The 21,532-nt window shown below is 37.7% G+C and overlaps 1 protein-coding gene across 1 annotated transcript in view; it reads left to right on the plus strand.

Moving 5' to 3' along the window:
• PLCZ1 (phospholipase C zeta 1) overlaps positions 1-913 on the plus strand; it is an 84,479-nt gene extending 83,566 nt beyond the window's left edge. The window contains exon 12 of the mRNA XM_007944440.2: positions 828-913. Within this exon, the coding sequence (XP_007942631.1) occupies positions 828-913 (86 nt within the window). The remainder of the gene's footprint in view (positions 1-827) is intronic.
• Positions 914-21,532: the final 20,619 nt, after the last annotated feature.

The following is a 21,532-nucleotide window of genomic DNA, read 5'->3' on the forward strand; positions in this document are numbered from 1 at the left end:
AGAGTTGCTAGAAAGACTAATCAGGCAAGTTTGGAAAGTTTAAACATTTCTATACAGAGATCATAGCTCTTTGTTTCAGTGACTAGCAGGCATGATTACCATAAAAAAAAAAAAAAAAAAAGAAGGCTGGGAATCTTCCAGAAAGGAGAAGCAGTGACTCATTATTCCCACCTGAAGAAAAGAGACTAGGGGCTCAAGACTATCCTTTTCAGGGCTGACTTTATGTTGCAGAGTTCCCTTGCCTGGATGATTTCCTCTGTGCTCCCAATGTGTTTACTGTCTAACACCAGGTGAGATGTGTCTAGGAAATGGGGTCTTCCTGAAACAGAGGGATGGTGCTTAGTTTTGGAACACTCTATACTTTGAGACAGGTGAAGTGTGAGCATGTTAGGCAGTAGGAAAGCAGGATAGAGACTGCAAATATTTTATTTTTGTGGAAAACTAATGTACAAGATGGAAATATAAGTACCCAGTCATGGTTTTCATGCATGATATATATATATATATATATATATATATATATACACACACACACACTGTTATATATATATATGACTGCTAACCAGAAGGCTGGTGGTTCAAACCCACCAGCCACTCCTCGGAAGGAAGATGGGGTGATCTACTTCCGTAGTTATACCGCCTTGGAAACCCAAGGAGGGGTCGCTATGAGTCGGGTCTGACTTGATGGCACATAACAACAACAACAACAAATATATGTATATATGTATATATATAATATATATATAATCTTTTCACTCTAGTATTATTGAGACCATCACTGATTAACTTATTTTTATTTTTCTAATTAGATATAATTCCCTTTACAGGTTACCGTCGTGTTCCTCTGTTTTCCAAAGCAGGTGAGAGTCTTGAGCCAGCTTCCCTGTTTATTTATGTTTGGTACGTCAGATAGCAACTAACAGTCTAACTAATGTATTGTTAGGTGTACATCACAATAAAACAGGCAAAATGAATGTCCACATCCTTTTTCTTTTTTTAACATAAAGCAAGGTAATTATTTATAAGAACAGAAACATTAAATGGATTCACTGTTCAATGTACCAGATGGAGCCATGGAAGAAGAAACTTCAGAGTGTCTGACTAACATGGCATTTTTGTCAGCCGACCTCTATTACTGCTCTGCTACTGAGGCTGCTCTTTAAACTTGCTTCAATCATTTTTAATTAGTAGAATTTATAGGCTTTTTAAATATGTATGATTGTATATGTTGGCAAATATTTAGCAGTGTAAATGAAATGTGAAATCTAGGAGTGTTTTAACTTCTAGACACCCACTGTTGCGTATTTTAGTGGGAACAAATTAGATTCCCAGGTGTTTTGTGCCATTTTATATCCTAGTTGGTAGTTATCCCCTGCATTCTCAGGCTAGTTCTTAGATTCTCTGCATTGCATTTGGTACTCTGTAATTACACAAACATTTTTATGAGTGCCTGTGAAATTGATTTGCATGCAAACTGTACTCAGACACCAAATCCATGGAAGAACTACACTACATGTATTTATATACTTGGAGCTCCAAATTAACAATTTGCCATATTTCTGAATCTCCACTAAATTATGCACTTTGTGAATTCTCTCTTGGTCAAAGATGGAATTGTTTTGTGATTTTGTATGCTAGGCTTCTTACCATCATCAGGACTGTGCTTTCATAAATGCCTCATATGGGAGAATATGAATTCTTAACTGTTCTTCCAAAAACCAGGGATATTAATACTTGTGCTAATCATATTATTGCATGGTAGTGTTGTGACAGCACCTGTCACTAAGCTTCACAAAGTAAGATGTTCTCAATAAGTATCTGATGAAATTGAATCAGAATTTATAATAAAGAGAACAAAATGACCGTTTGAAATGTATTTTAATATACTATCTCTAACAGCCAGTAGAAAATACCTGAATGGCATATTTTACTATTACCATATTTTGTCCTAAGCACCAAATATTTAAAATAAGAATACCTTTGAGTGTTCAAATTCCCAAACCTATATAACTCTTAGTTTATGTCCTAGGTTATCTCTCATGGGGAAGAGGAGTGAGATTAAGATTGAGGTACATTTTCCCCCATAAGTATTCACAGCCAATTTTTAGTGGAGTACTTCCATTTTGCCAGATAATGGATGAATTTTATTTAAATCTTCCATTGTTAGCTCAATTGCAGGTGGGATATTCAGCCCATTAACCTGATATTTTAACTTTCTCTAACTTCCTAAAACCTTTTGAAGAACTGGAATTCTAGGAGATTTAAGGGCTTTGCTAAGCTGAGTTTCTAGGAGAGTTCATTGATTCTGCAGTGGGACAAACTTTTATTTCTTATTTACACCATCAAGCTTTGGAATAAGGGAGAAAAAAGAGATATATTTGCTTTTTTCACCTTTCCTTCAGGTACCAACCAAACTTACCTCACTAACTTTAAGTATAAATTCTTTCATTTTAATATTTCACTCTTCACATCAATAACACAATTTGAAGAGAAACATTCTATATTATTTTTTCTTGTCAAAACAGTCTTAAGATAGCTTTAAACATGTCCCATTTTAGCATGATCATTATTTATCATGTATTTCTCCTTTTAAATTGAACTTGCACTATTCTTATATATTTTGTCTCACAAAAACTCTTTAACAGATTATACTCATAGACACTCCACAGTCAAAGTATGTTCTAGAATTTAAAGAAGTTGAAAACTGTATGTGAAGCTGGTGTTGACTCATGCTTTCTAAGCGTATTTCACTTGTAAGAAACAATAGTGTTGATGAGTAAAAGTACGCTGAGAGAAAGGATAAATCAATCCCTGGGATTGTGGCAATAATAGATCTTTCAATTCTTAAACTCTTAAACAGCAGTTCTTTAAGGATACCATTTATCATTCATGATCTTCAGGGTTAAGTTTTATTCCTTGGTTCTGATAAAAGTGATAGCTAGGAACTGACCAGGTACTATTGCCTAGGCCTTGATTTTGCTAAGAGCCAGCCTAGAACCCACAGGTATGCCTTGGTGTTCTTTTGTTGACTGTGAACAATTTCAGAGAGCATCAAGAACAGACTAGGACACTTGACTGTGATAGAACAAGACAAAAAGAAGCCCACTCCATAATCATGACTAAACACATGACAGGAACATGAATATTGTACAAACAGAAAAATGCCAAACATTCTCTAATCTGTGTATCAGAAATGACTACCACTGCTGTACCAACACAGGCATACCTTGTTTTATTGTGCTTTTCTTCATAGTACTTCGCAGATGGTGCATTAGTGGCAACCCTGCATCAAGCAAGTCTATGGGCACCATTTTTCCAACAGTGTGCCTTCACTTTCATTTCTCTGTGTCACATTTCGGTAATTCTCACAATATTTCAATTTTTTTTCCCCATAATGTTATTACACACTTAATAGCCTACAGTATAGTGTGAATATAATTTTTATATTCACAAGGAAACCAAAAAATCTGTGTGACTTGCTTTATTGTTATTTTCACTTCATTGTGGTGGTCTGGAACTGAAACTACAGTACCCTAGAGATATACCTAAATAGCTTACCCATGATTTATTCTTCTTGAATAAAAATAGAGATTTATTAGTACCCAGTCATCCACCAGCCACTCCTCGGAAGGAAGGTTGGGCAATCCTACTTCCGTAGTGATACTGCCTCGGAAACCCAAGGAGGGGTCGCTATGAGTCGGGGCCGACTCGACGGCACATAACAACAACAACAACAGTCATAGAATTGTCCTCTATTCTTGACGATATCCAATGCAGAGGAAAGCCTGCCTTCCTTGAAACTTTCCCCAAATCATCTAACACATATCCAAGTCCAATAGCAAGTCCTTTCTAACACTTTCTTACTGAGATGCCTCAAAATTCTCCATGCTGTGTGTTCTACCTCACTGCAGTCAACAACAACAACAACAAATCAAACTATGTGTGTTCCTGGTAATCTGTGGCAGGAATGCATTGTCACAACCTTGGACTTGTCCTTTTGTAACACTGATGACCTTGAATTATGACAGGAAAATTTATTATGTTGTTAACTTGAAGATTTTCATTTTTTTGGTTATGATTTTTTTTTTTTTTTCCAGTTGTGTTTTGGGTACAAATTTACACAGCAAACTTGTTTTACATTCAACAGTTCATGCACATCTGGTTTCATGGTCCTAATTACCACCCCCAATCATAAGAAACTCTCCTTGCCTATCCTCCACGTGGCCACCTCTTCCCTGTGCCCCTCTCATCCATTCATTATTGTCTGTCTAGCCTTCCCTTTATGTGAATGCTGGCCCTTTGGTGTCTCATGGTTGCTAGATCCAAGGGATGTATCTCCCTAGAATATGTGGATGCCTCAACTTGGGGTAGATGTTCTGTATATGGGTCTTTCTACTATTGGGTTGAGAGCCAATCCATGTAAGTGAGTCTATTTCTAGGCTTAAAGGGCAATCCGGGGTCATAGTCTTGAGGGTTCCATCAGTCTCTGTCTGACCAGTAATTCTTGCCTTTTTTTTTTTTTTTTTTTTTTTGCAGTGTTCCCTCCCCTCCCCTCTCACCACTGGTAACCAACAGAGAAAGTTTTCTTCCATATATAAACATTTCCTTGACTTTTTACAATAATGAACTAATACTATATTTGCCAATCTGTGATCAACTTATTTCACTCAGAATAATAGCCTCCAAGTTCATCCATGTTATGCAGTGTTTTGCAGATTCTACACTATTCTTTAGTGTTGCATCATATTCCATTGTGTGTATTTACCATAGTTTGGTTATCCATTCTTCTGGTGATGGGCATGTAGGTTGTTTCCATCTTTTTGCTATTGTAGTGCTGTGATGAACATGGATGTGTATATGTCTGTTCTTGTCCTAGTTCTCACTTCTTTTGGATATATACCTGGTAATGGAATTGCTGGGTAAAATGGTATTTCTTATGCCAGCAAAAAAGTAATCCTTAAAGAAAAGAATTGCCATATTGTTTTCCACTGTGCTTGTATCATTTGACAGTCCCACCAGCAGTGTATAAGAGTCCCCATCTCTCCACATCCTCACCAGCATTTGTTATTTTTTGTCTTGTTGAACTTTGCCATTAGTGCTGGAGTGAGATGGTATCTCATTGTTTTGGTTTGCATCTTTCTGATGGCTAATGATCGTGAGCATTTCTTCATTTATTTGCTGGACACCTGAATATTCTCCTTGGTGAAGTGTCTTCATGTCTTCTGCCCATTTTTTAATTGGATTGTTAATCTCTTTGTTGTTAAGGTGTTGGAGTTTTCTATGTATTTTAGAGAAAATTCCCCTGTCAGATATGTAATTATCGACAAGTATGAATTTGTTGCTGTTATTTTGTTATGTGCTTTGTCGTGGTGTTCCTAATTCCTTTGTTCCATATAATGTTCTGTGCTCAGCTCGTTTTGTTTGTGAATCATGTTATCACTTCCTTCATTGTTACTGTTTTAGTATTAGCTAAATATTTGTGCTGGTCCTCTTTTTATTTTGATGTGAAGGTTTATCCTTTTTCTTTGAGGTTACCCTGTGATTTAGAATTTCTTCCCAAGTTTAGAACAATCCATTCTATCTTGCAGTTGTCTTGACTTCCCTACCATTTAGAAGTTCTATAACTAAACAATTTTTTCCCTCTTTTTGGTTTGTGATTGCATTCATTTTTTCAATTGATGTCTCTGGTTCCCTGCTTAAAATTTTGTAGGCTTATTGACTTTGGATACTTCCATAACTGGGTTGGTTTCTGGGTTATGTTATCATGTGTGTTAAATATCAGTTGTTGTTTGCTGTTGTTAGTTTTCTGTCCAAAAGACTCCCTTTAGCATCTCTTGTTAGGTTGGTCTGGTTTTAACAAATTCCCTTAATTTCTGCTTATCTGGAAATGTCCTAATTTCACCATCATATTTGAGGGACAATTTTTTCTGGGTACATAATTCTTGGTTGGAAATTTTTCTCTTTCAGTGTTTTATATATACCATCCCATTACCTTCTTGTCTGCATGGTTTCTGCCAAGAAATCAATGAGTTTGACGATGATATATCTTGGTGATTTTCTTTTGGGGTCTACTCTGTTTGGGGTTCATAGGACTTCTTGAATGGATATATTCTCATCTTTCATCATACCAGAGAAATTCTCATCTAACAAGTCTTTGATAATTTTCTCCGTGGTTTTATTTGTCTCTTCCTGCTCTGGAATTCCGATGACACATAGGTTATACTTTTTGATGGTATCCCACATGAACCTTAGGTTTTCTTCATTTTGTTTTGATCTTTTTCCTGATTGATCCCTTTCCAAAGAAGTATTAAAGTATTTGTCTTCAATCTCACTAATTCTGTCTTCCATTGTTTTGATTCTACTCCTTTGTCTGTTCAATGTGTTACCTATTTCTGAAAATTTAGTATTTATCTTCTGGATTTCTATCTGTAGATTTTGCATCATTTCTAATTTTTCATTTATTTTGTCATTTTGTTCTTGTATTGTCTTTCAAAAATTTTCTAGGGTTTTCTCTGTGTTTTCCTCAATTTTGTCAGTGTTTTCCTTGTTCTGTCTGTCTCTCAATCCATTGAAAATAACTAAATATAGTTCTTTTGAATTTCTTATCAGGGAGTTCCAATGCTGCTTCTTGCTCAGGGATGTGTTTTGGGTCTGCATCCTGGTCCCTTGTTTTTCCTGGTTTATCTTGTTTCTTTGTGTGGACTGTGATGATTTGTTGTCTGACACATTATGATGTTTTTGTGGGTATATTTAATTGGTGATTGTATGTTGGAGTGACTTGTCCATGATTTTCATTTTCTTGGGATGCTATCTACATAACCAGAGTACTGTGCTTCTCTATTCACTAGCTGGCAGCACTTATGCCTTTACCACCCTCTCCTTTTCCATTGTCAGTGTCCCATATGTTCCTGCCATCCTTGGCAAATGGAGCCTATTCTTAGGTCCCTGGAATCTGAACAAGAATGCTGTCACTTTAAAATCCAATGTGGCCACTGCTTTTAAACATTCAAAATGGTTGCACCCTTGGTCACTTTAAATATCCAAAATGACTGCCATGTGTAAATAATCAAAGTGGTTGCACCCTTCAGACAGCTGAAAGTCCACAGCTCAGGTTGTCTCCCACCTTGCTGTTTCCCTTCCTAGTCAGAGGCCACCAGTGTAGTTGTCCCTGCAGCCCTTGGTGAGCAGGGCTGATCTTTAGGTCAATTCTCAGGTCCCAACACCACTTGGAAATATTCAGATTGTTGGTTCTGACAGAATAGCTGACAGTCCATTGCTCTGACTGTCTGCATACTCACTGTTTTCATTCAGGTTTTTCCACTAGTTGGTGCTGAATCCACATCTGTATACTTCTTTTCAAAGCACAGGGCTCCAGTATTATCTTCTGTGTCTTTGTCAATTGGTTTCTTTTTTCTTTGTTGAAGAGGGTCTGTGTAGCTTATCTACCTATTCCACTATCTTACTGGAAGTCTCCTAATTCTGGTCATTTTTGTGTTTTTGAATTTTGTTCCACATTTTCCCTCCCAATCTATCCAGAATCTCCAGGTTTGATCCTTTTCTGAGTAGCTGGCATTGGTACCAGGCCAACATCATCTATTTCTTCTCGTCTTGGGTCATGGAGTCTGAGGTTCTCATGGTCCATCCTATCTTTGGAGAGATTATTTACAGACGACTTTGATTTTCTTCACTTTTCTTTGCTCCAGCTGAGAGGATACTAATAGTTGTATCTTAGATGGTCACGTGAAAGCTTTTAAGACCTCAGTCACTACTCACCAAAGTAGGTTGTAGAACAAAATTGTTATGAAGTATGTGTGACAATTGAGACTGTTGTCCTCTGAGACTAGAGTCTTGAATGAACCCCCAGGCCTGGTGATTCTCTTTCACAAGATGTTTGGCTGTCTCTGTGAAGTTACTTCCACCCTGTCTTCTGTTGCTTCTGTAATATGTGTGGCTAATTTTGTAGCACAAGTGTATATGTAAGATTATCTTCAGCCAAATGGTTGTCATTATTTAGAGTCTCAAATAGAACACATACAGATAATATTCTCTCCTAGACTTACCTTGACTTTTGTTTGGGAGATGGTGGCCACTGGAGGTGAAGGAGATAGACAGAGGATAGTGCTGTTGCTGAGGAATAAAGTTGCCCTATCTGTGAATGGGGAAGTCTCATTATAGCCATTAAAATGTGTTTTAATTTTTGGAGCGAGGGAGTCTATTAATCTTTTGAGGGTTGAAGACACATGTCATCAATATAGTTCCTCCAGAGGTCCTTGTCAAAACCTTTGTGCAAAGCTCAGAGACATTGAACATGTAACAGTTGTTTTGGGAAACACAATGGAAGGAGCTTATGACATTGGTTAGTACAGAGTCAATGGAACCACTTACTTTTTAGTGAACTTCTTATGAACTTGAATAACAGACATTTGGTTGGGGATCATATGAACTGAAATCTATTTTTCAGGAATGATTAAACCCCCCATATTCTTGAAACTGCATACACATTTACTGAATTGCATTGCTTTCAATGTAATGAGCCTTTGGAAATATTTTACAAAGTCTTCTGATGCTTTTGGGATTCTTAGGACTTTAAGTGTGAGTCATTTATAGAGTTCAGAGTTAGACTATTTTCACTAGTTACTGGAAATTCCCATTTTGAACCTCAAAGGGGGGGAATGGAGTAGAATTTGAACCTATGAAGACAATGGCCTTTTACATGTCTTCTATACTTTTAACCCAGTCCAGTACATAGAGGGGAGGTGATGTTAAATTCTTTCAAAACCTATTCAGGGACTATGTACATAAATTAAGTTTCACATATTCTGTTAATAGTTCCATCTTCTCCCAGGGCACTCACTTTTCTAATGTTATAATCACAGTTATCGGCAGTGTTAACAATGCCCAAAATGTACCTAATATTCAACATAAATAAACATTTATGCTTTCTTCTCTACTTCCTCCTTAGCAACATTGAGTTGTCTAAAGCCCACAGTCAGTGACAGAACCAGGGTTATGATGCAGGGCAGTATGGTTGCTCCAAAGGTGCTGGCATACCATTCAAATGCTTCATTATCAAAAACACCATCACTACTGAATGTTCAATTTCAAGAACTGTTTCCAAATTAGTTTTAGGCACAAAACAATAAAGATCAGCTGTTATGTGAAAGAACTCCTCAGGCATTTCAACTGCAAGAGCAGGTGACTAAGTGCAACAGAGAATGATTATCCCTCTCAACTCATTCTAAGTTATGGTCTTTTAGAACCATGAAGTCTTACCCAGAGGAGTAAGTTCTCAGTCTGCTCTGGGGAACAGTACAGCCCTAATATACTCTCACACAGAAATGGTTTAAAATCTCTTGTGAATTTGTCTTTCTCAAAAAGTACCAAGATCAGCAGGGCAACATGGCGGAAGTGTTAGCTGAATTACTACATATTTTGCATAATACAGTGCAAAATGAAAATGTGGATCCTATGTTTTATTGAGGACAAAAATTGCCATTAAAGGTTAGTACTAAAATATAGGGCCTTTTCCTTTCTTATGCATTCTAAGTAAAGAAAATTAAATTTTAAATATTGGCATTAATTTTATTATTATATTTATATTGTGCCATATAAATTTCTTTTACTGCAGATGTAAGAACATCTAACTCATAGACAATATTGTGGTGGTTGAGGTTGTTTGTCAAGTTGACTGAGCCTGGTTGAGTGGCTGGGTGTCTGGATATAGTTATTCCCCAAGGTGAGATTGGTTACTAACTCCATGGTGGAATCTATGGGAGCAGCTGAGTAGCTGCCTTAGGGATGTGGGCTGCTTCCAGTATGTAAGAAGCAACTTTGAAGAGAGTCTCCAGATGATAGCACACTTGAACCCTGCATGTAGCCAAGTCATTGTTCAGCAGCCTGCCATGTTGCCCTGCTGATCTTGGGAGCTTTAAAGGACTTGAATAAATGACCTGTCATGTGGTTTGGTAATATCAGGCCTGTGCCTTTTCACTTGTTGACTTAGGTTTTTTCAGGCTCAGTAGCTAGCAGCTGCCTGAGTGAAGAGATGCCTCTAGCTACAGTGGGCCAGGATCAAGAGGCAGAGCTGAAGCCCAAATTTGAGGATCTTTTACCCAGCCCCTAGAGCCTGGCATCTGGAACTCGGACTTCTAACCTCTAAAATTGGAATAGAATAAACTCCTATTTGTTAAAGTCATCCAATTTGTGATATACTCCTCTCAGAGCAGCATGAGGTAAACTAAAACAAATATCATTGAAATTATACAATACCTACTTCATAACTTGTACACACATATGTATTTTATTCTTCAAGAACCACTGGAACACTGCACAAAACTAGCTTAGCTGTTTTGATTTCATTTGTTGGTATGTGCACATTCTATCAACACTCTCTATCTTCAGCATACTGATGAGTAAGGAAAGACTGAAAGAAAAAGGAATTATGGGTTGCCTCATTTTTTTCTTTTCCTTCTGTGTCATCATTTTCAGTATATATGATTGCCCAATATAGGAAAGTGAGGATCTCTGGTGGTATAGTGGTTAAGACATTTGGTGGTTTGAACCTACCAACTACTCTATGGAGGAAAGATGAGGTGGTCTGCTTCCATAAAGATTTACAGCCTTGGAAACCCAGTGGAGGTTGCTATGAGTAGGAATCCACTTGATGGTAGTGGGTTTGGTTTGAATACAGGAAAGTAATATGAGAAAGAAAAGATATGGTAGAGTTCTTAGGATACCATACCTTTTTTTTTCCCCCTGCATTTGAAGGAAATTATCATTTACTCAGTCATAAACTTAGCTCTGGTAGCTTAGTGCCTAAGGCACTGGACTGCTAACCAGAAATCTGGCAGTTCAAGCCCACCAGACAGTCCTTGGAAGGAAGGTTGAACAATTTACTTCCATAGTAATACTACCTCAGAAACCCAAGGAGCGGTCTCTATGAGTTGAGTCTGACTCGATGGCACGTAACAACAACAGTCCTAAACTTAAAATACTTACATTATAGTCTCTTAGACTCTCACTAAACTCTTACATGTTGTGGGGCCACTGAAATTCTGTGCTCATGGGACATCACAAATGCTCTTTGTGAATAGATTGGAAATGAAGGTAGATAATCACACTTCTCATAACTCTTCTGCTCACATGAATGCTCTATTTTCCCATCAGATATCATTTACAAAACACAAGTTCAAAAATAAAATTATTAAGAATTTCAACACTGATGGCAGAGCATTAAAGCAAGAGCAAGTTCCTTCTGAGCATAGAGCCCTGTGTATATGTTGCACACCCATGCCTTGATTTCTAAGTACATTTTAATATGTAGTCATATTATTCACAATTAGAGTAGGTAAGAACTATGGGTCCTCACTTTACTCAGTTTCAGCACTTAGTGATACATTGAAAATGAGCCTCAGACCAAAGTCTGTTCTCATAAAATTAACTAACAGGTTCAGAGAGAATACTATTACTTGTTCTTATAAAATCAGTATACTTTAACTAATGATAAAGCCACAGAATTCAGTACAGTTTGATGTTGACAAAAGATAAACATATGGATTGATAGAACAAAGTAGATAGAATTTCCAGAAATAAACCCACACAGATTTGTTGAGTTATTATTATTATTTGTGTGTGTGTGTATGTGTCTCTGTGTGTGTCTGTGTGAAAATATACACAACAAAACATCCACCCATTCAACAATTTTTATGTATATACTGGTGAATTAATTTTGGACAAAAGAGGTCATGCAACAAAAGTTCTGAAGCAGCTGGATATCTGTGTAGGAAAAAAAAAACAATGACCTTTGTCCCTTACCTCATGCCATACACAAAAACTAACTCAAAATGAATCACAGACCTACATGTAAAACTTAAAGCCATGAAACTTCTAGAAGAAAAAAGAGTGTCTTTGTAAGCTTGGGGAAACAAATGACACTTAGGACATTAAGAGTATGAAACATAAAAGAAAATGATAAATTGGACTTCATTAAGATAAAATATAAATAAACAACTTTTCCTCTTTGAAATATCCCATTATGAACATGAAAAGGCAAGTTACAAAATGGGAGAATTTTTTTTTTTTTTTTTTACCATATATGTCAGAGAAAGCACTTATATCCAGACTAAGTATAAATAACACTTCTAACTCAATAAGACAGCAATTCAATAAGAAAATGAGCAAAATACCAATATGTATATGAAAAGATGCTTACCATAATTAGTCATAAAGAAAATGCAAATTAAAATACCATTTAATTTACAAACATTACAAAGTTACCATTACATACCTATTAATGAACGACTAAAATAAAATTAACTGCACCAAATATTGGTGAGGATGTGAAAAACTGAAACTCTTATACATTGTTTGTGGGGGAAAAAAAAATGGTACTACTTTAGGGTGGTGGGTAAGTGATGAAAACTTAACTGCTAACTGAAAGTTTGGAGTTTCAAGTCCACACAAAAGCTCCTCAGAAAAGAGGTCTGGAGATCTACTTCTGAAAAACTGATCGTTGAAAATGCCATGGAGCACAGTTCTGCTCTAACACACGTAGGGTCTCCATGACTCATATCAGCCGACTGGACAGCATCAAGAAAACCACCACCAAAACCAACCAACCAACCAACCAAACAAACAAAAATCCAACAAGTACTTTGGAAAACAGTTTGGCATTTTTTTTTTATAAAGTTAATCAGACACTTACCATAAGACACAGCCTAGATATTTGTAGATATTTACCCAAGGGGAAAACTGCACATATTTACACAAAGATTTTATATGACTGTTCATAGCTTTGGTTATAATAGCCTGTTTTCTTTATGCCATGCTGCTCTAACAGAAAATACCACACATGGGTGGCTTTAACAAACAGCAGTTTATTCTCTTACCATTTTGGAGGCTAGAAGTCTTGAGTTCAAAGTTCCAGCTCTAGGGGCTGGGTGAAAGCCCAGTGACCTTGGGCTTCAGCTCTGCCTCTTGTTCCCAGCCCAGTGAAGCTAGAGGCTTTCTCCACTCAGGCAGCTGGTGGCTGCTGAGTCTGACAAATGCAAGGTCAACAAGTGAAAAGGCACAGTCCCGATATTACCAAATCACATGGCAGGCCATTGATTCAAGTCCATTAAGAGTCCTAAGATCGGCAGACAACACAACAGGCTACTTAACAACAACTTGGCTACATGTGGCATTCAAGCATATCAAAAGCTACAGACCATTCCTAAAGCTTCTCCTTATATAGTGGGAGCACACCATATCGCTACAGCAGCTACTCAGCTGCTCACAGTAGATTCCACCATGGAGTTGATTATTGGTCTCATCATGGGGAATACTACAACCACCTGCCCAGCCACTCAAAACCAGACCCAGCCAAGTTGACATATAACCTTAACTACCACATAGCCCCAAGCTGGAAACAACTCAAATGCCTATTTACAGGTGAATCAGTAAGCAAATTGTGTTATAACCATACAATGGACTTCTGATGAAATTGATCTGTCATGCTACTTGGACAATGGAATTTTTAAAAGCTAAGTTATTCTCGTGCAGTAGTTTCAAACTGTTGTTGTTATGTGCCGTCGAGTCGGCCCCGACTCATAGCGACCCCTCCTTGGGTTTCCAAGGCAGTATCACTACAACAACAAGGTTTCAAACTGTAGTCTCCAGATAGTGACAACTGCATTATCTGGGGACTTTTTAGTAGTGTAAATTCTAGAGCTACACTTGAATCAGAAACTGGGGCCAAACTGACTGCATTTTACCCAGTCCCCAGATAATTCAGATGCACACTCAAGGTTGAAAACCACTGTTTTAAACATGCTCAAGGTTGAGAACCTCTGACCTAGATACCATTCATTGCTGGTTCCCTTACACAGTGGTGATTCAGCTTGGGTTATGAGCCTGGTTCGGCTTTCTAGAAACTAAGTGCTCGACCCTAGTTTAGAATTTACTCCCTGCATTCAACATGACTGCATGTTTATGGCATATTATATTAACAGCTTGGACAGAACCTTATGCTGGAATACTACAGCAACTCAGGTCCTGTCCGAATCCCTGGTCCAGGCTCCCCTGATCTACACAAAACTCTCTGGAGACAGTAAGGTCTCTTCTCTGGTAGTTTTTAAGTTCTTCTTGGAAAAAGACCATTTCTCATTTATCTTTGAATTCTCCATAGTTGTTTTTATATTACCAATGTCCAATATTTGTTCAATAAGTAAGATTTTTTTTTTTTTTCACCAGCTAGAATGCAGTATTTATTTATTTATTTTTCGAAAGATCAATTGTGCTTTTGCAACTGCTGGGAATCTGAAGTCTTATGCAAATGATGGATGCTTAGAATGTCCTGCTGTTTATTTTACATGATAGTGATCAATCCTAAATCTGTATTTCCAATTTAGTTCTCTTTCCAGAATAATCTTCCCCCCAGAACTTCCTAGTTTCTCTAACATTATTCATTTTTAGGGTTTTGCTGATGAGAAGAGTTATGACATTAACAGTGGTAGGCAGATAATCTGGTAAGTAGCCATTGTCTTGCTTCTTTATTTCTCTATTTCATCCTTGCTAGACTGATCATTCTTTTCATATCTCTAAGAGTCAATATGGAGTAAGGATTACACTCTCTTAAACCCCTAACTATAAAATTAATATAACTATACATATAAGTCAAAACAAGCAGGAAAAAACAGGGTCTTCCAGGGATTTGTAGGCATACTACAAACTGCATACTACAAGATACTAACATGGCAACTGCAAACAATTTTAACGACGAAGAGTGGAGTCACTATGCTAAGAAAGTGATGCTCAGTTTGATAAAAAAAAAAAAAAAATCTATAAAAATGTTGAAGGCGGTAATGGTTTAGAAAAGATTCACAGAGAACATGACTCAAATTGGTTTAAGCAAACAAGGAAATCTATTAGCTCACATTACTGTATGTTGTTGTTAGGTATTGATGAGTCTATTTCTATTGATAGTGACCTCAAGTGACAGAATAGAACTGTCCATAGAGATCTTTCTCCCTCAGGGATGTTGGGTGGGTTCTGTCAACATTTTATTCAGCAGCCTGACACTTATTTGATAAATCTGGCTTCAAAAGAGACTTTATTCAGAGTTTAAACAATGTGATTAGAATCAAATTTCTCTCATTTTCTCAGTCACATATACTCGATTAGGGCTCTTTTCCAGCAGTCTCTTGCCTTACAGTCCTAACACGAATGCCAACAGATCCTGAGGATATGTATTTAAAGTAGGAAAAACAGGAAAAGAAGAGATTTATTAAGTAGTTTTGATGGTATAATGTTAATGTAACTAGAATTCTATAATTGCTCTACAATCACTCCAAAACCTACTGCTCAAAACAACAGCTATTTGCTCACGACGCTGCGTTTGGGCTGGATTAAACTGGGTAGTTCTTCTGTTGGTTTCACCTGGGACTATTCATGTAGCTATAGTTATCTAGAGCTGTGCTGTTCAATATGGTAGCCACTAGGCACATTTGATTATTTAAATTTAAATTAAACCAAAAAAACCCCCCAAACTCACTGCCATGGAGTCAATTTGACTCATAGTGACCCCTTCTTGGGTTTCTGAGGTGGTATCTCTACGGAAGTAGATTACCCAGTCTTCTTTCTGAGGTGTGGCTGGTGGGTTTGAACCACCGGCCTTCTGGTTAGCTGTCAAATGCCTTAGGCACTATGCCATCAGACTGCCCCAAATTTAAATTAAGGAAAATTAAATTTAAAATTGAGTTTCATAGTCACACTGACAACAGCTCAAGTGCTCCATACCTACTGAGGGCTAGTGACTCCCTTACTGCATAGGGTTCTTCTTGTTGTTAGGTGCTGACAAGTTGTGTCTGACTCATAGTGACCCCATGTACAACAGAATGAAACACTGCCTGGTTCTGCTCCATCCTCACAATACTTGCTCTACTTAAACCCATCATTGCAGCCACTGTTTCAATCCCTCTTGTTGAGGGTCTTCTCCATTTTTGCTGACCCTCTACTTTACCAACTATGATTTCCATCTCCAGAGAATGGTCCCTTCTGACAGAAAGACCAAAGTAAGTGAGACAAGGTCTGGCCATTCTCGCTTCCAAGGAGCATTCCCTACTGCACTGCTTCCAGGACAGATTTGTTCATTCTTCTCTCAGTCCATGATATTTTCAGTATTCTTTACCAATGCCACAATTCAAAGGTATCAAATCTTCAGTCTTTCTTTTTCATTGTGTAGCTTTTACATACATATGAGGAAATTGAAAGTACCACAGTTTGAGTTAGGCACCCCTTAGTCTTCAAAATGGCATCTTTATTCTTCAACGTTTTAAAGATGTCTTTTGCAGCATATTTGCCCAGTGCAGAACAACATCTGATTTTTTTTTTTTTTTTTTTCCTGGAAGTCTGTGTATTAACTCTTTCTGAAGATTTACAGAGCAAATTCACTTTCCATACAGCAGTTTACATATACTTTGTCTCATGACATTGACCACAGTTTACCACAATGAAACAGTTCCCCTCCCACTTCCTCCCCATAGTTACCTCTTCCCTGTGTCCATCACTCCAAGCACTCCTGCCCCCTGAGCTGTCTCCCTGTGCATAAGCAGCTCTCCTTTCTCCCATAATTGTTCTCTCCAAGGAGTGTATCTACTCGAGGTAAATGTTCAACTCATATGCCTATCATCTGCCTGGTTGGAAACCACAGGTGTGGGTTCAATTCCAGACCTGAAGGGCAGCTAGGGGCCATAGTCTCCGTGGTTCCACCAGGCTCTATCAGACCAGCAAACCTGGTCCCCCCCCACTCTTTTTTTTTCCTCCAAATGATTTTGAGTTTAACATCTGATTTCTTGACTGTTGCTTCCATGGGTGTTGATTGGATCCAAGTAAAATAAATCCCTGACAAATTCAATCTTTTCTCCACTTATCATGATGCTGCATATTGGTCCAGTTGTGAGGATTTTACTTTGTTTTAGCTTGAGGTGTAATCCATACTGCAGATCTTAGTCTTTAGTCCTCATCAGTAAATGCTTCAAGTCCTCTTCACTTTCAACAAGCAAGGTTGTGTCATCTGCATATCTCAGGTTGTTAGTGAATCTTTCTCCAATCCTGATGCCACATTCTTATTCATATAGTCCAGCTTCTTGGATTATTTGCTAAGCATACAGATTGAATAAATTTGGTGAAAGGATGCAATCCTGACACACATCTTTCCTGATTTTAAACCTTATGGCATCCCCTTGTTCTGTTGGAAAGACAGCTGCTTGGTCTATGTACAGGTTCCTCATGAGCACAATTAAGTGTTCTGGAATTCCTATTCTGCTTAATGTTACCTATAATTTGCCATGATCCACACAGTTGAAAGCCTTTGCAAAGCCAATAAAACTCAGGGAAAGAACTTTCTGGCATTTTTTGCTGTCAGCCAAAATCCATCTGACATCAGTAATGATATATTTCCTTCCACGTCCTCTTCTGAATCCCATTTGAATTTCTGGAAGTTCTCTGTTAATATATTGTTGTATAAAATATGACTTATTTTGTCATTCCATATTAGTTGAGGTTTGTTTTTTATATTTCTGTAAAGCCTGTTGGGCTTTTGTTCAGAATTGCAATTTATCAATTGTTTTGGGAAGTATTAACATCTCAACAATATTAAGTCTTCCAGGCAATATCTTTCCATTTATTTAAGTCTTCTTTCATTTCTTTTCATGGTGTTTTATAATTTTCATTGTATAAGTCTTTCACATTCCTGTTGGATTTATTCCTCTATTAGCTCTAGAAGATTTATTTTGGATTATTTGGGATTTTGTATATACGGAATAATACATCTGTGAAGAGAGATAATTTTACTTATTTTTTTCCAATTTGGATACATTTTATTTCTCTTTCTTGCCTTACTAATTTGGCTAGGACTTCTAATAAAATGTAGAATAGAAGGGAAGAGAGCAGGCACCCTTGTCTTGTTACCAGTTTAAAGGGGAAAATTCTCAATCTTTCTTCATTAAGTATAATGTTGGCTTTTGCCTTTTCATATATGATATCTTAGGCTAAGTTTTCTAGAGAAGCAAGATCAGTGAAGATTTTATATATTTTTTATATACATATATATCTATAATCATAGATATATATGATCCTCTATTTCATAGAAGATCTTCACTGGTTTAGGAGCTCTGGTAGCATAGTGCCTAAGGCACTTGACTGCTAACCAAAAGGCTGGCGGTTCAAGCCCACCAGCCACTCCTCAGAAGGAAGGTTGGACAATCTATTTCCATAGTGATACTGCCTTGGAATCCCAAGGAGGGGTCGCTATGAGTCAGGTCTGACTCGATGGCACATAACAACAAACAACAACTTCATTGGTTTTGCTTCTCCAGAGAACTTAGCCTAAGACATCATATATGATATATATATATGATATGATATATATATATATATGTGATATCTATCTATCTATCTCTATATCTATAGATATAGATATCTATCTATCTATCTATCTATATAGATATAGATATAGATAGATAGATATCCCAAACCAAACTCACTGCCATCAGGTTGATTCTGACTCATAGCAACCCCTTTTGGGTTTCCAAGGCTCTAAATCTTTACAGAAGCAGAATGTCTCATCTCTCTTCTGTGGAGCAGCTGGCGGGATGGAACCACTGACCTCCTGGTTAGTAGCCAAATGCCTTAACCACTACATCTATCTTTTTATGCCTTTCTACCTATCTATCTATGTATGTATCTATGTATCTATCTATCTATTTATCTATCTATCTATCAAAATCTATCTCAAGGAAATGTTTCTCTCAGTTGTAGAGGCAGGCAATTCCCAAGTCTGTAGGTCAAACATCTAGCTGGAGGCTTCTCCTGACTCACTTAATTGCAGAGACCAATAAACCCCAAATCAGCAAGCCATACAGCAGACTGTTGGCTTTGGAATTTAATAAAGTTGCAGGGTACAAGGTCAACAAACAAAAGTCATTTGGGTTTCTATACGTCAGCAGTGAGAAATTTGAAAGGGAAATTGAGGAAACAATTCCATTTGCAATAGCATCTAAGAGAGTTAAATACCTAAGAATAACACACACACACACACACACACACACATCTTAACATAATTTCTAGGATTTTTCCACTTCAGTGGACTCAATCTGCTTTTTATTCCTTTTATATGTATCATAAGGAGTTTTGGTGGTGGTGTGGTTAAAACATTTGGCTGCTAATCAAAAGTGCATTATTCAAACCCACCAGCCATTCTGTGGGAGAAGGATGAGGTATTCGGCTTCAGTGATGATTTACAGCCTTGAAAAACCTATGGGGGTTGCTATGAGTTGGAAATGATTTGATGACAATGAGCTTGGTTTGATATATTTATTATATTGACAAACATTTTTTGTAATTGAATTCATATCACCTTCCAAACTACACACAGTTTAGTCTTCACAGCTCATGTTTTCTGAAAGCTATCATTGATTATCACAATCTGAGCCAGATATTTTCTATTGGCCCCTCCAGACCATCTCTTTTCCCTTCCTCACATTATTCTTTGCCCAGGAACTAGATCTGAAGGGAGTACACCAAAGGATTCTTGTCTTCTCAGATTTTCTGTTGGGCCTTAGGGAGGAGCCCAGAGGGAAATTGGAGCTATGGAAGAGAACGAGTTCAGGACATCTGTTCCTTGGGTTCCCTCTCTGTGAGTTCACATGAAGGTGGCTGTGCTCCTTGATGAGATTTACTTCCTTTCTGAGTACTGGTCAACAGGAAAGTCAGAGTCAGAAAAGAAAATATGCAGGTATGAAATTGTTTTTTTGTGATATTGTTTGTAATCTGCACAAACTAGCAGCACTCTTCTCACTTCCTCCCTGTGTTTACTGCTTCCACTTGTCCTTCTTTCCTATCTCTTCCTGACTTCTGAGCTTTATCCCTTGGTGAATGTTGAACTTCTTATGTCATATGGTTGATTGCTCTAAGGAGTGCATAGGTCTCTGGTGTTATTGTCTGCCTGAAAGTTGAGCCAAGGAGGTGAGTTCAATCCCAAGCTTAAAGGGTGACTAAGGGCCACACAGTCTCTGGGGTTCCTCCAGTCTCTATCAGACCAGTAAATCTTGTCTTTTTCGATTATTTTGAAGTTCATCCCACATTTTTCTCCAACTCTATATGGAACCTCTGCTTGTTATCCTTTTCAGTGTGGTCATTAGTACTTGCCAGGCACCATATAGTTGTTCTGGTCTTAGAATCCTGGAGGCTGGAGTTAGTGTGTCCTATTAATCCTTTGGACTAATTATTTCCATGTGTCTTTGATTTTCTTCACTATTTTTTGCTCTGGGGGGAAAGAGACCAATACTTGAAGTTTAGAAGGCCACTCACAAGCACAAGCTTTTTTTTTTTTTTACCTTTTTTGTTTTGATTTGGGTGAAATTTTACAAAGCAGACTCATTTTTTATTCAACAGTTCATACACATTTTGTTTTGTGACACTTATTACAATTCCTATAAGATAACAGCTCTTTCCAACATCTCTCTGTGGTTATCCTTTCCCTGTGTTGTTCTTCCCTACTTAGCTTTTTCCCTGTGAAAATATTTTCCTTCTGATCTCCCATAGTTGATTGTTCTAAGGAGTGCATCTTTCTGGTGTAATTGTTGAGCTTGTAGGACTATTGCTTGGATGAGAGTTAAGCCACAGAACTGAGTCCAATTGCAGGGCCAGAGGGCGACTAGGGGCCATAGTCTTGGGGGTTTCCCCAGTCTTTATCGAACCAGTAATCCTGGTCATTTTATGTTTTTGAATTTTATTCCACATTTTTTTCCACTCTATCCAGGATTTCCAATGTTGATCCCTTTTTAAATGGTTAGCATTGGTAACCAGACACTATCTAGTTCTTCTGGCCTCAGGATCATAAGGTTGAAGTTCTCATGGTCAATTAATCTTTAACCCTTTGGTCTAATTGTTTCCTTGATTTTCTTCAGCCTTCTTTGCTCTGGACAAGGAGAGACCAATAGTTGCATCTTAGATAGGCATTCACAAGTTTTAAGACCCCAGTCACTACTCACTAAATAGGATGTGGAAAAATGTTTCTGGATACTATTTTGTGCCAATTCAACTTGATGTCCCTTGCAACCATGGTCCTGAGCCCTCAGGCCCAGTGACTCACTCTGTCAAGGTGCTTAGTTGTAGCTAAGAAGTTATCCTAACTTTGTTCCCTGTAAGCTGTATACTGCATATGGATGTTTTTATAGCACATACAAATACATATGTAGGAATATCATCTGCCTAACCTGTGTATAGGTGCTTTGGTGGCATAGTGGATAAGGCATTTGGCTGCTAACCAGAAGGTCAGTGGTTCAAACCCACCAGCTTCTCCAAGGAAAGAAGATGGGACAATCTATTTCTGTCAATATTTATAGCCTCGGAAACCCAACACGGTCACTATGAGTAGGAATTGACTCAGTGGCAGTGAGTTTGGTTTTTGGTTAACTTATGTATGGTGGTGGGTATATTACCATTCACCTACCCATACCTGATCGTCTTGCCTTTCTACCTATATATCTAT

The sequence above is a fragment of the Orycteropus afer genome, unplaced genomic scaffold (assembly GCF_000298275.1).
Source record: "Orycteropus afer afer isolate SDZICR_OR568_19922 unplaced genomic scaffold, OryAfe1.0 scaffold00126, whole genome shotgun sequence".
NCBI classification, from domain to species: Eukaryota; Metazoa; Chordata; class Mammalia; order Tubulidentata; family Orycteropodidae; genus Orycteropus; species Orycteropus afer.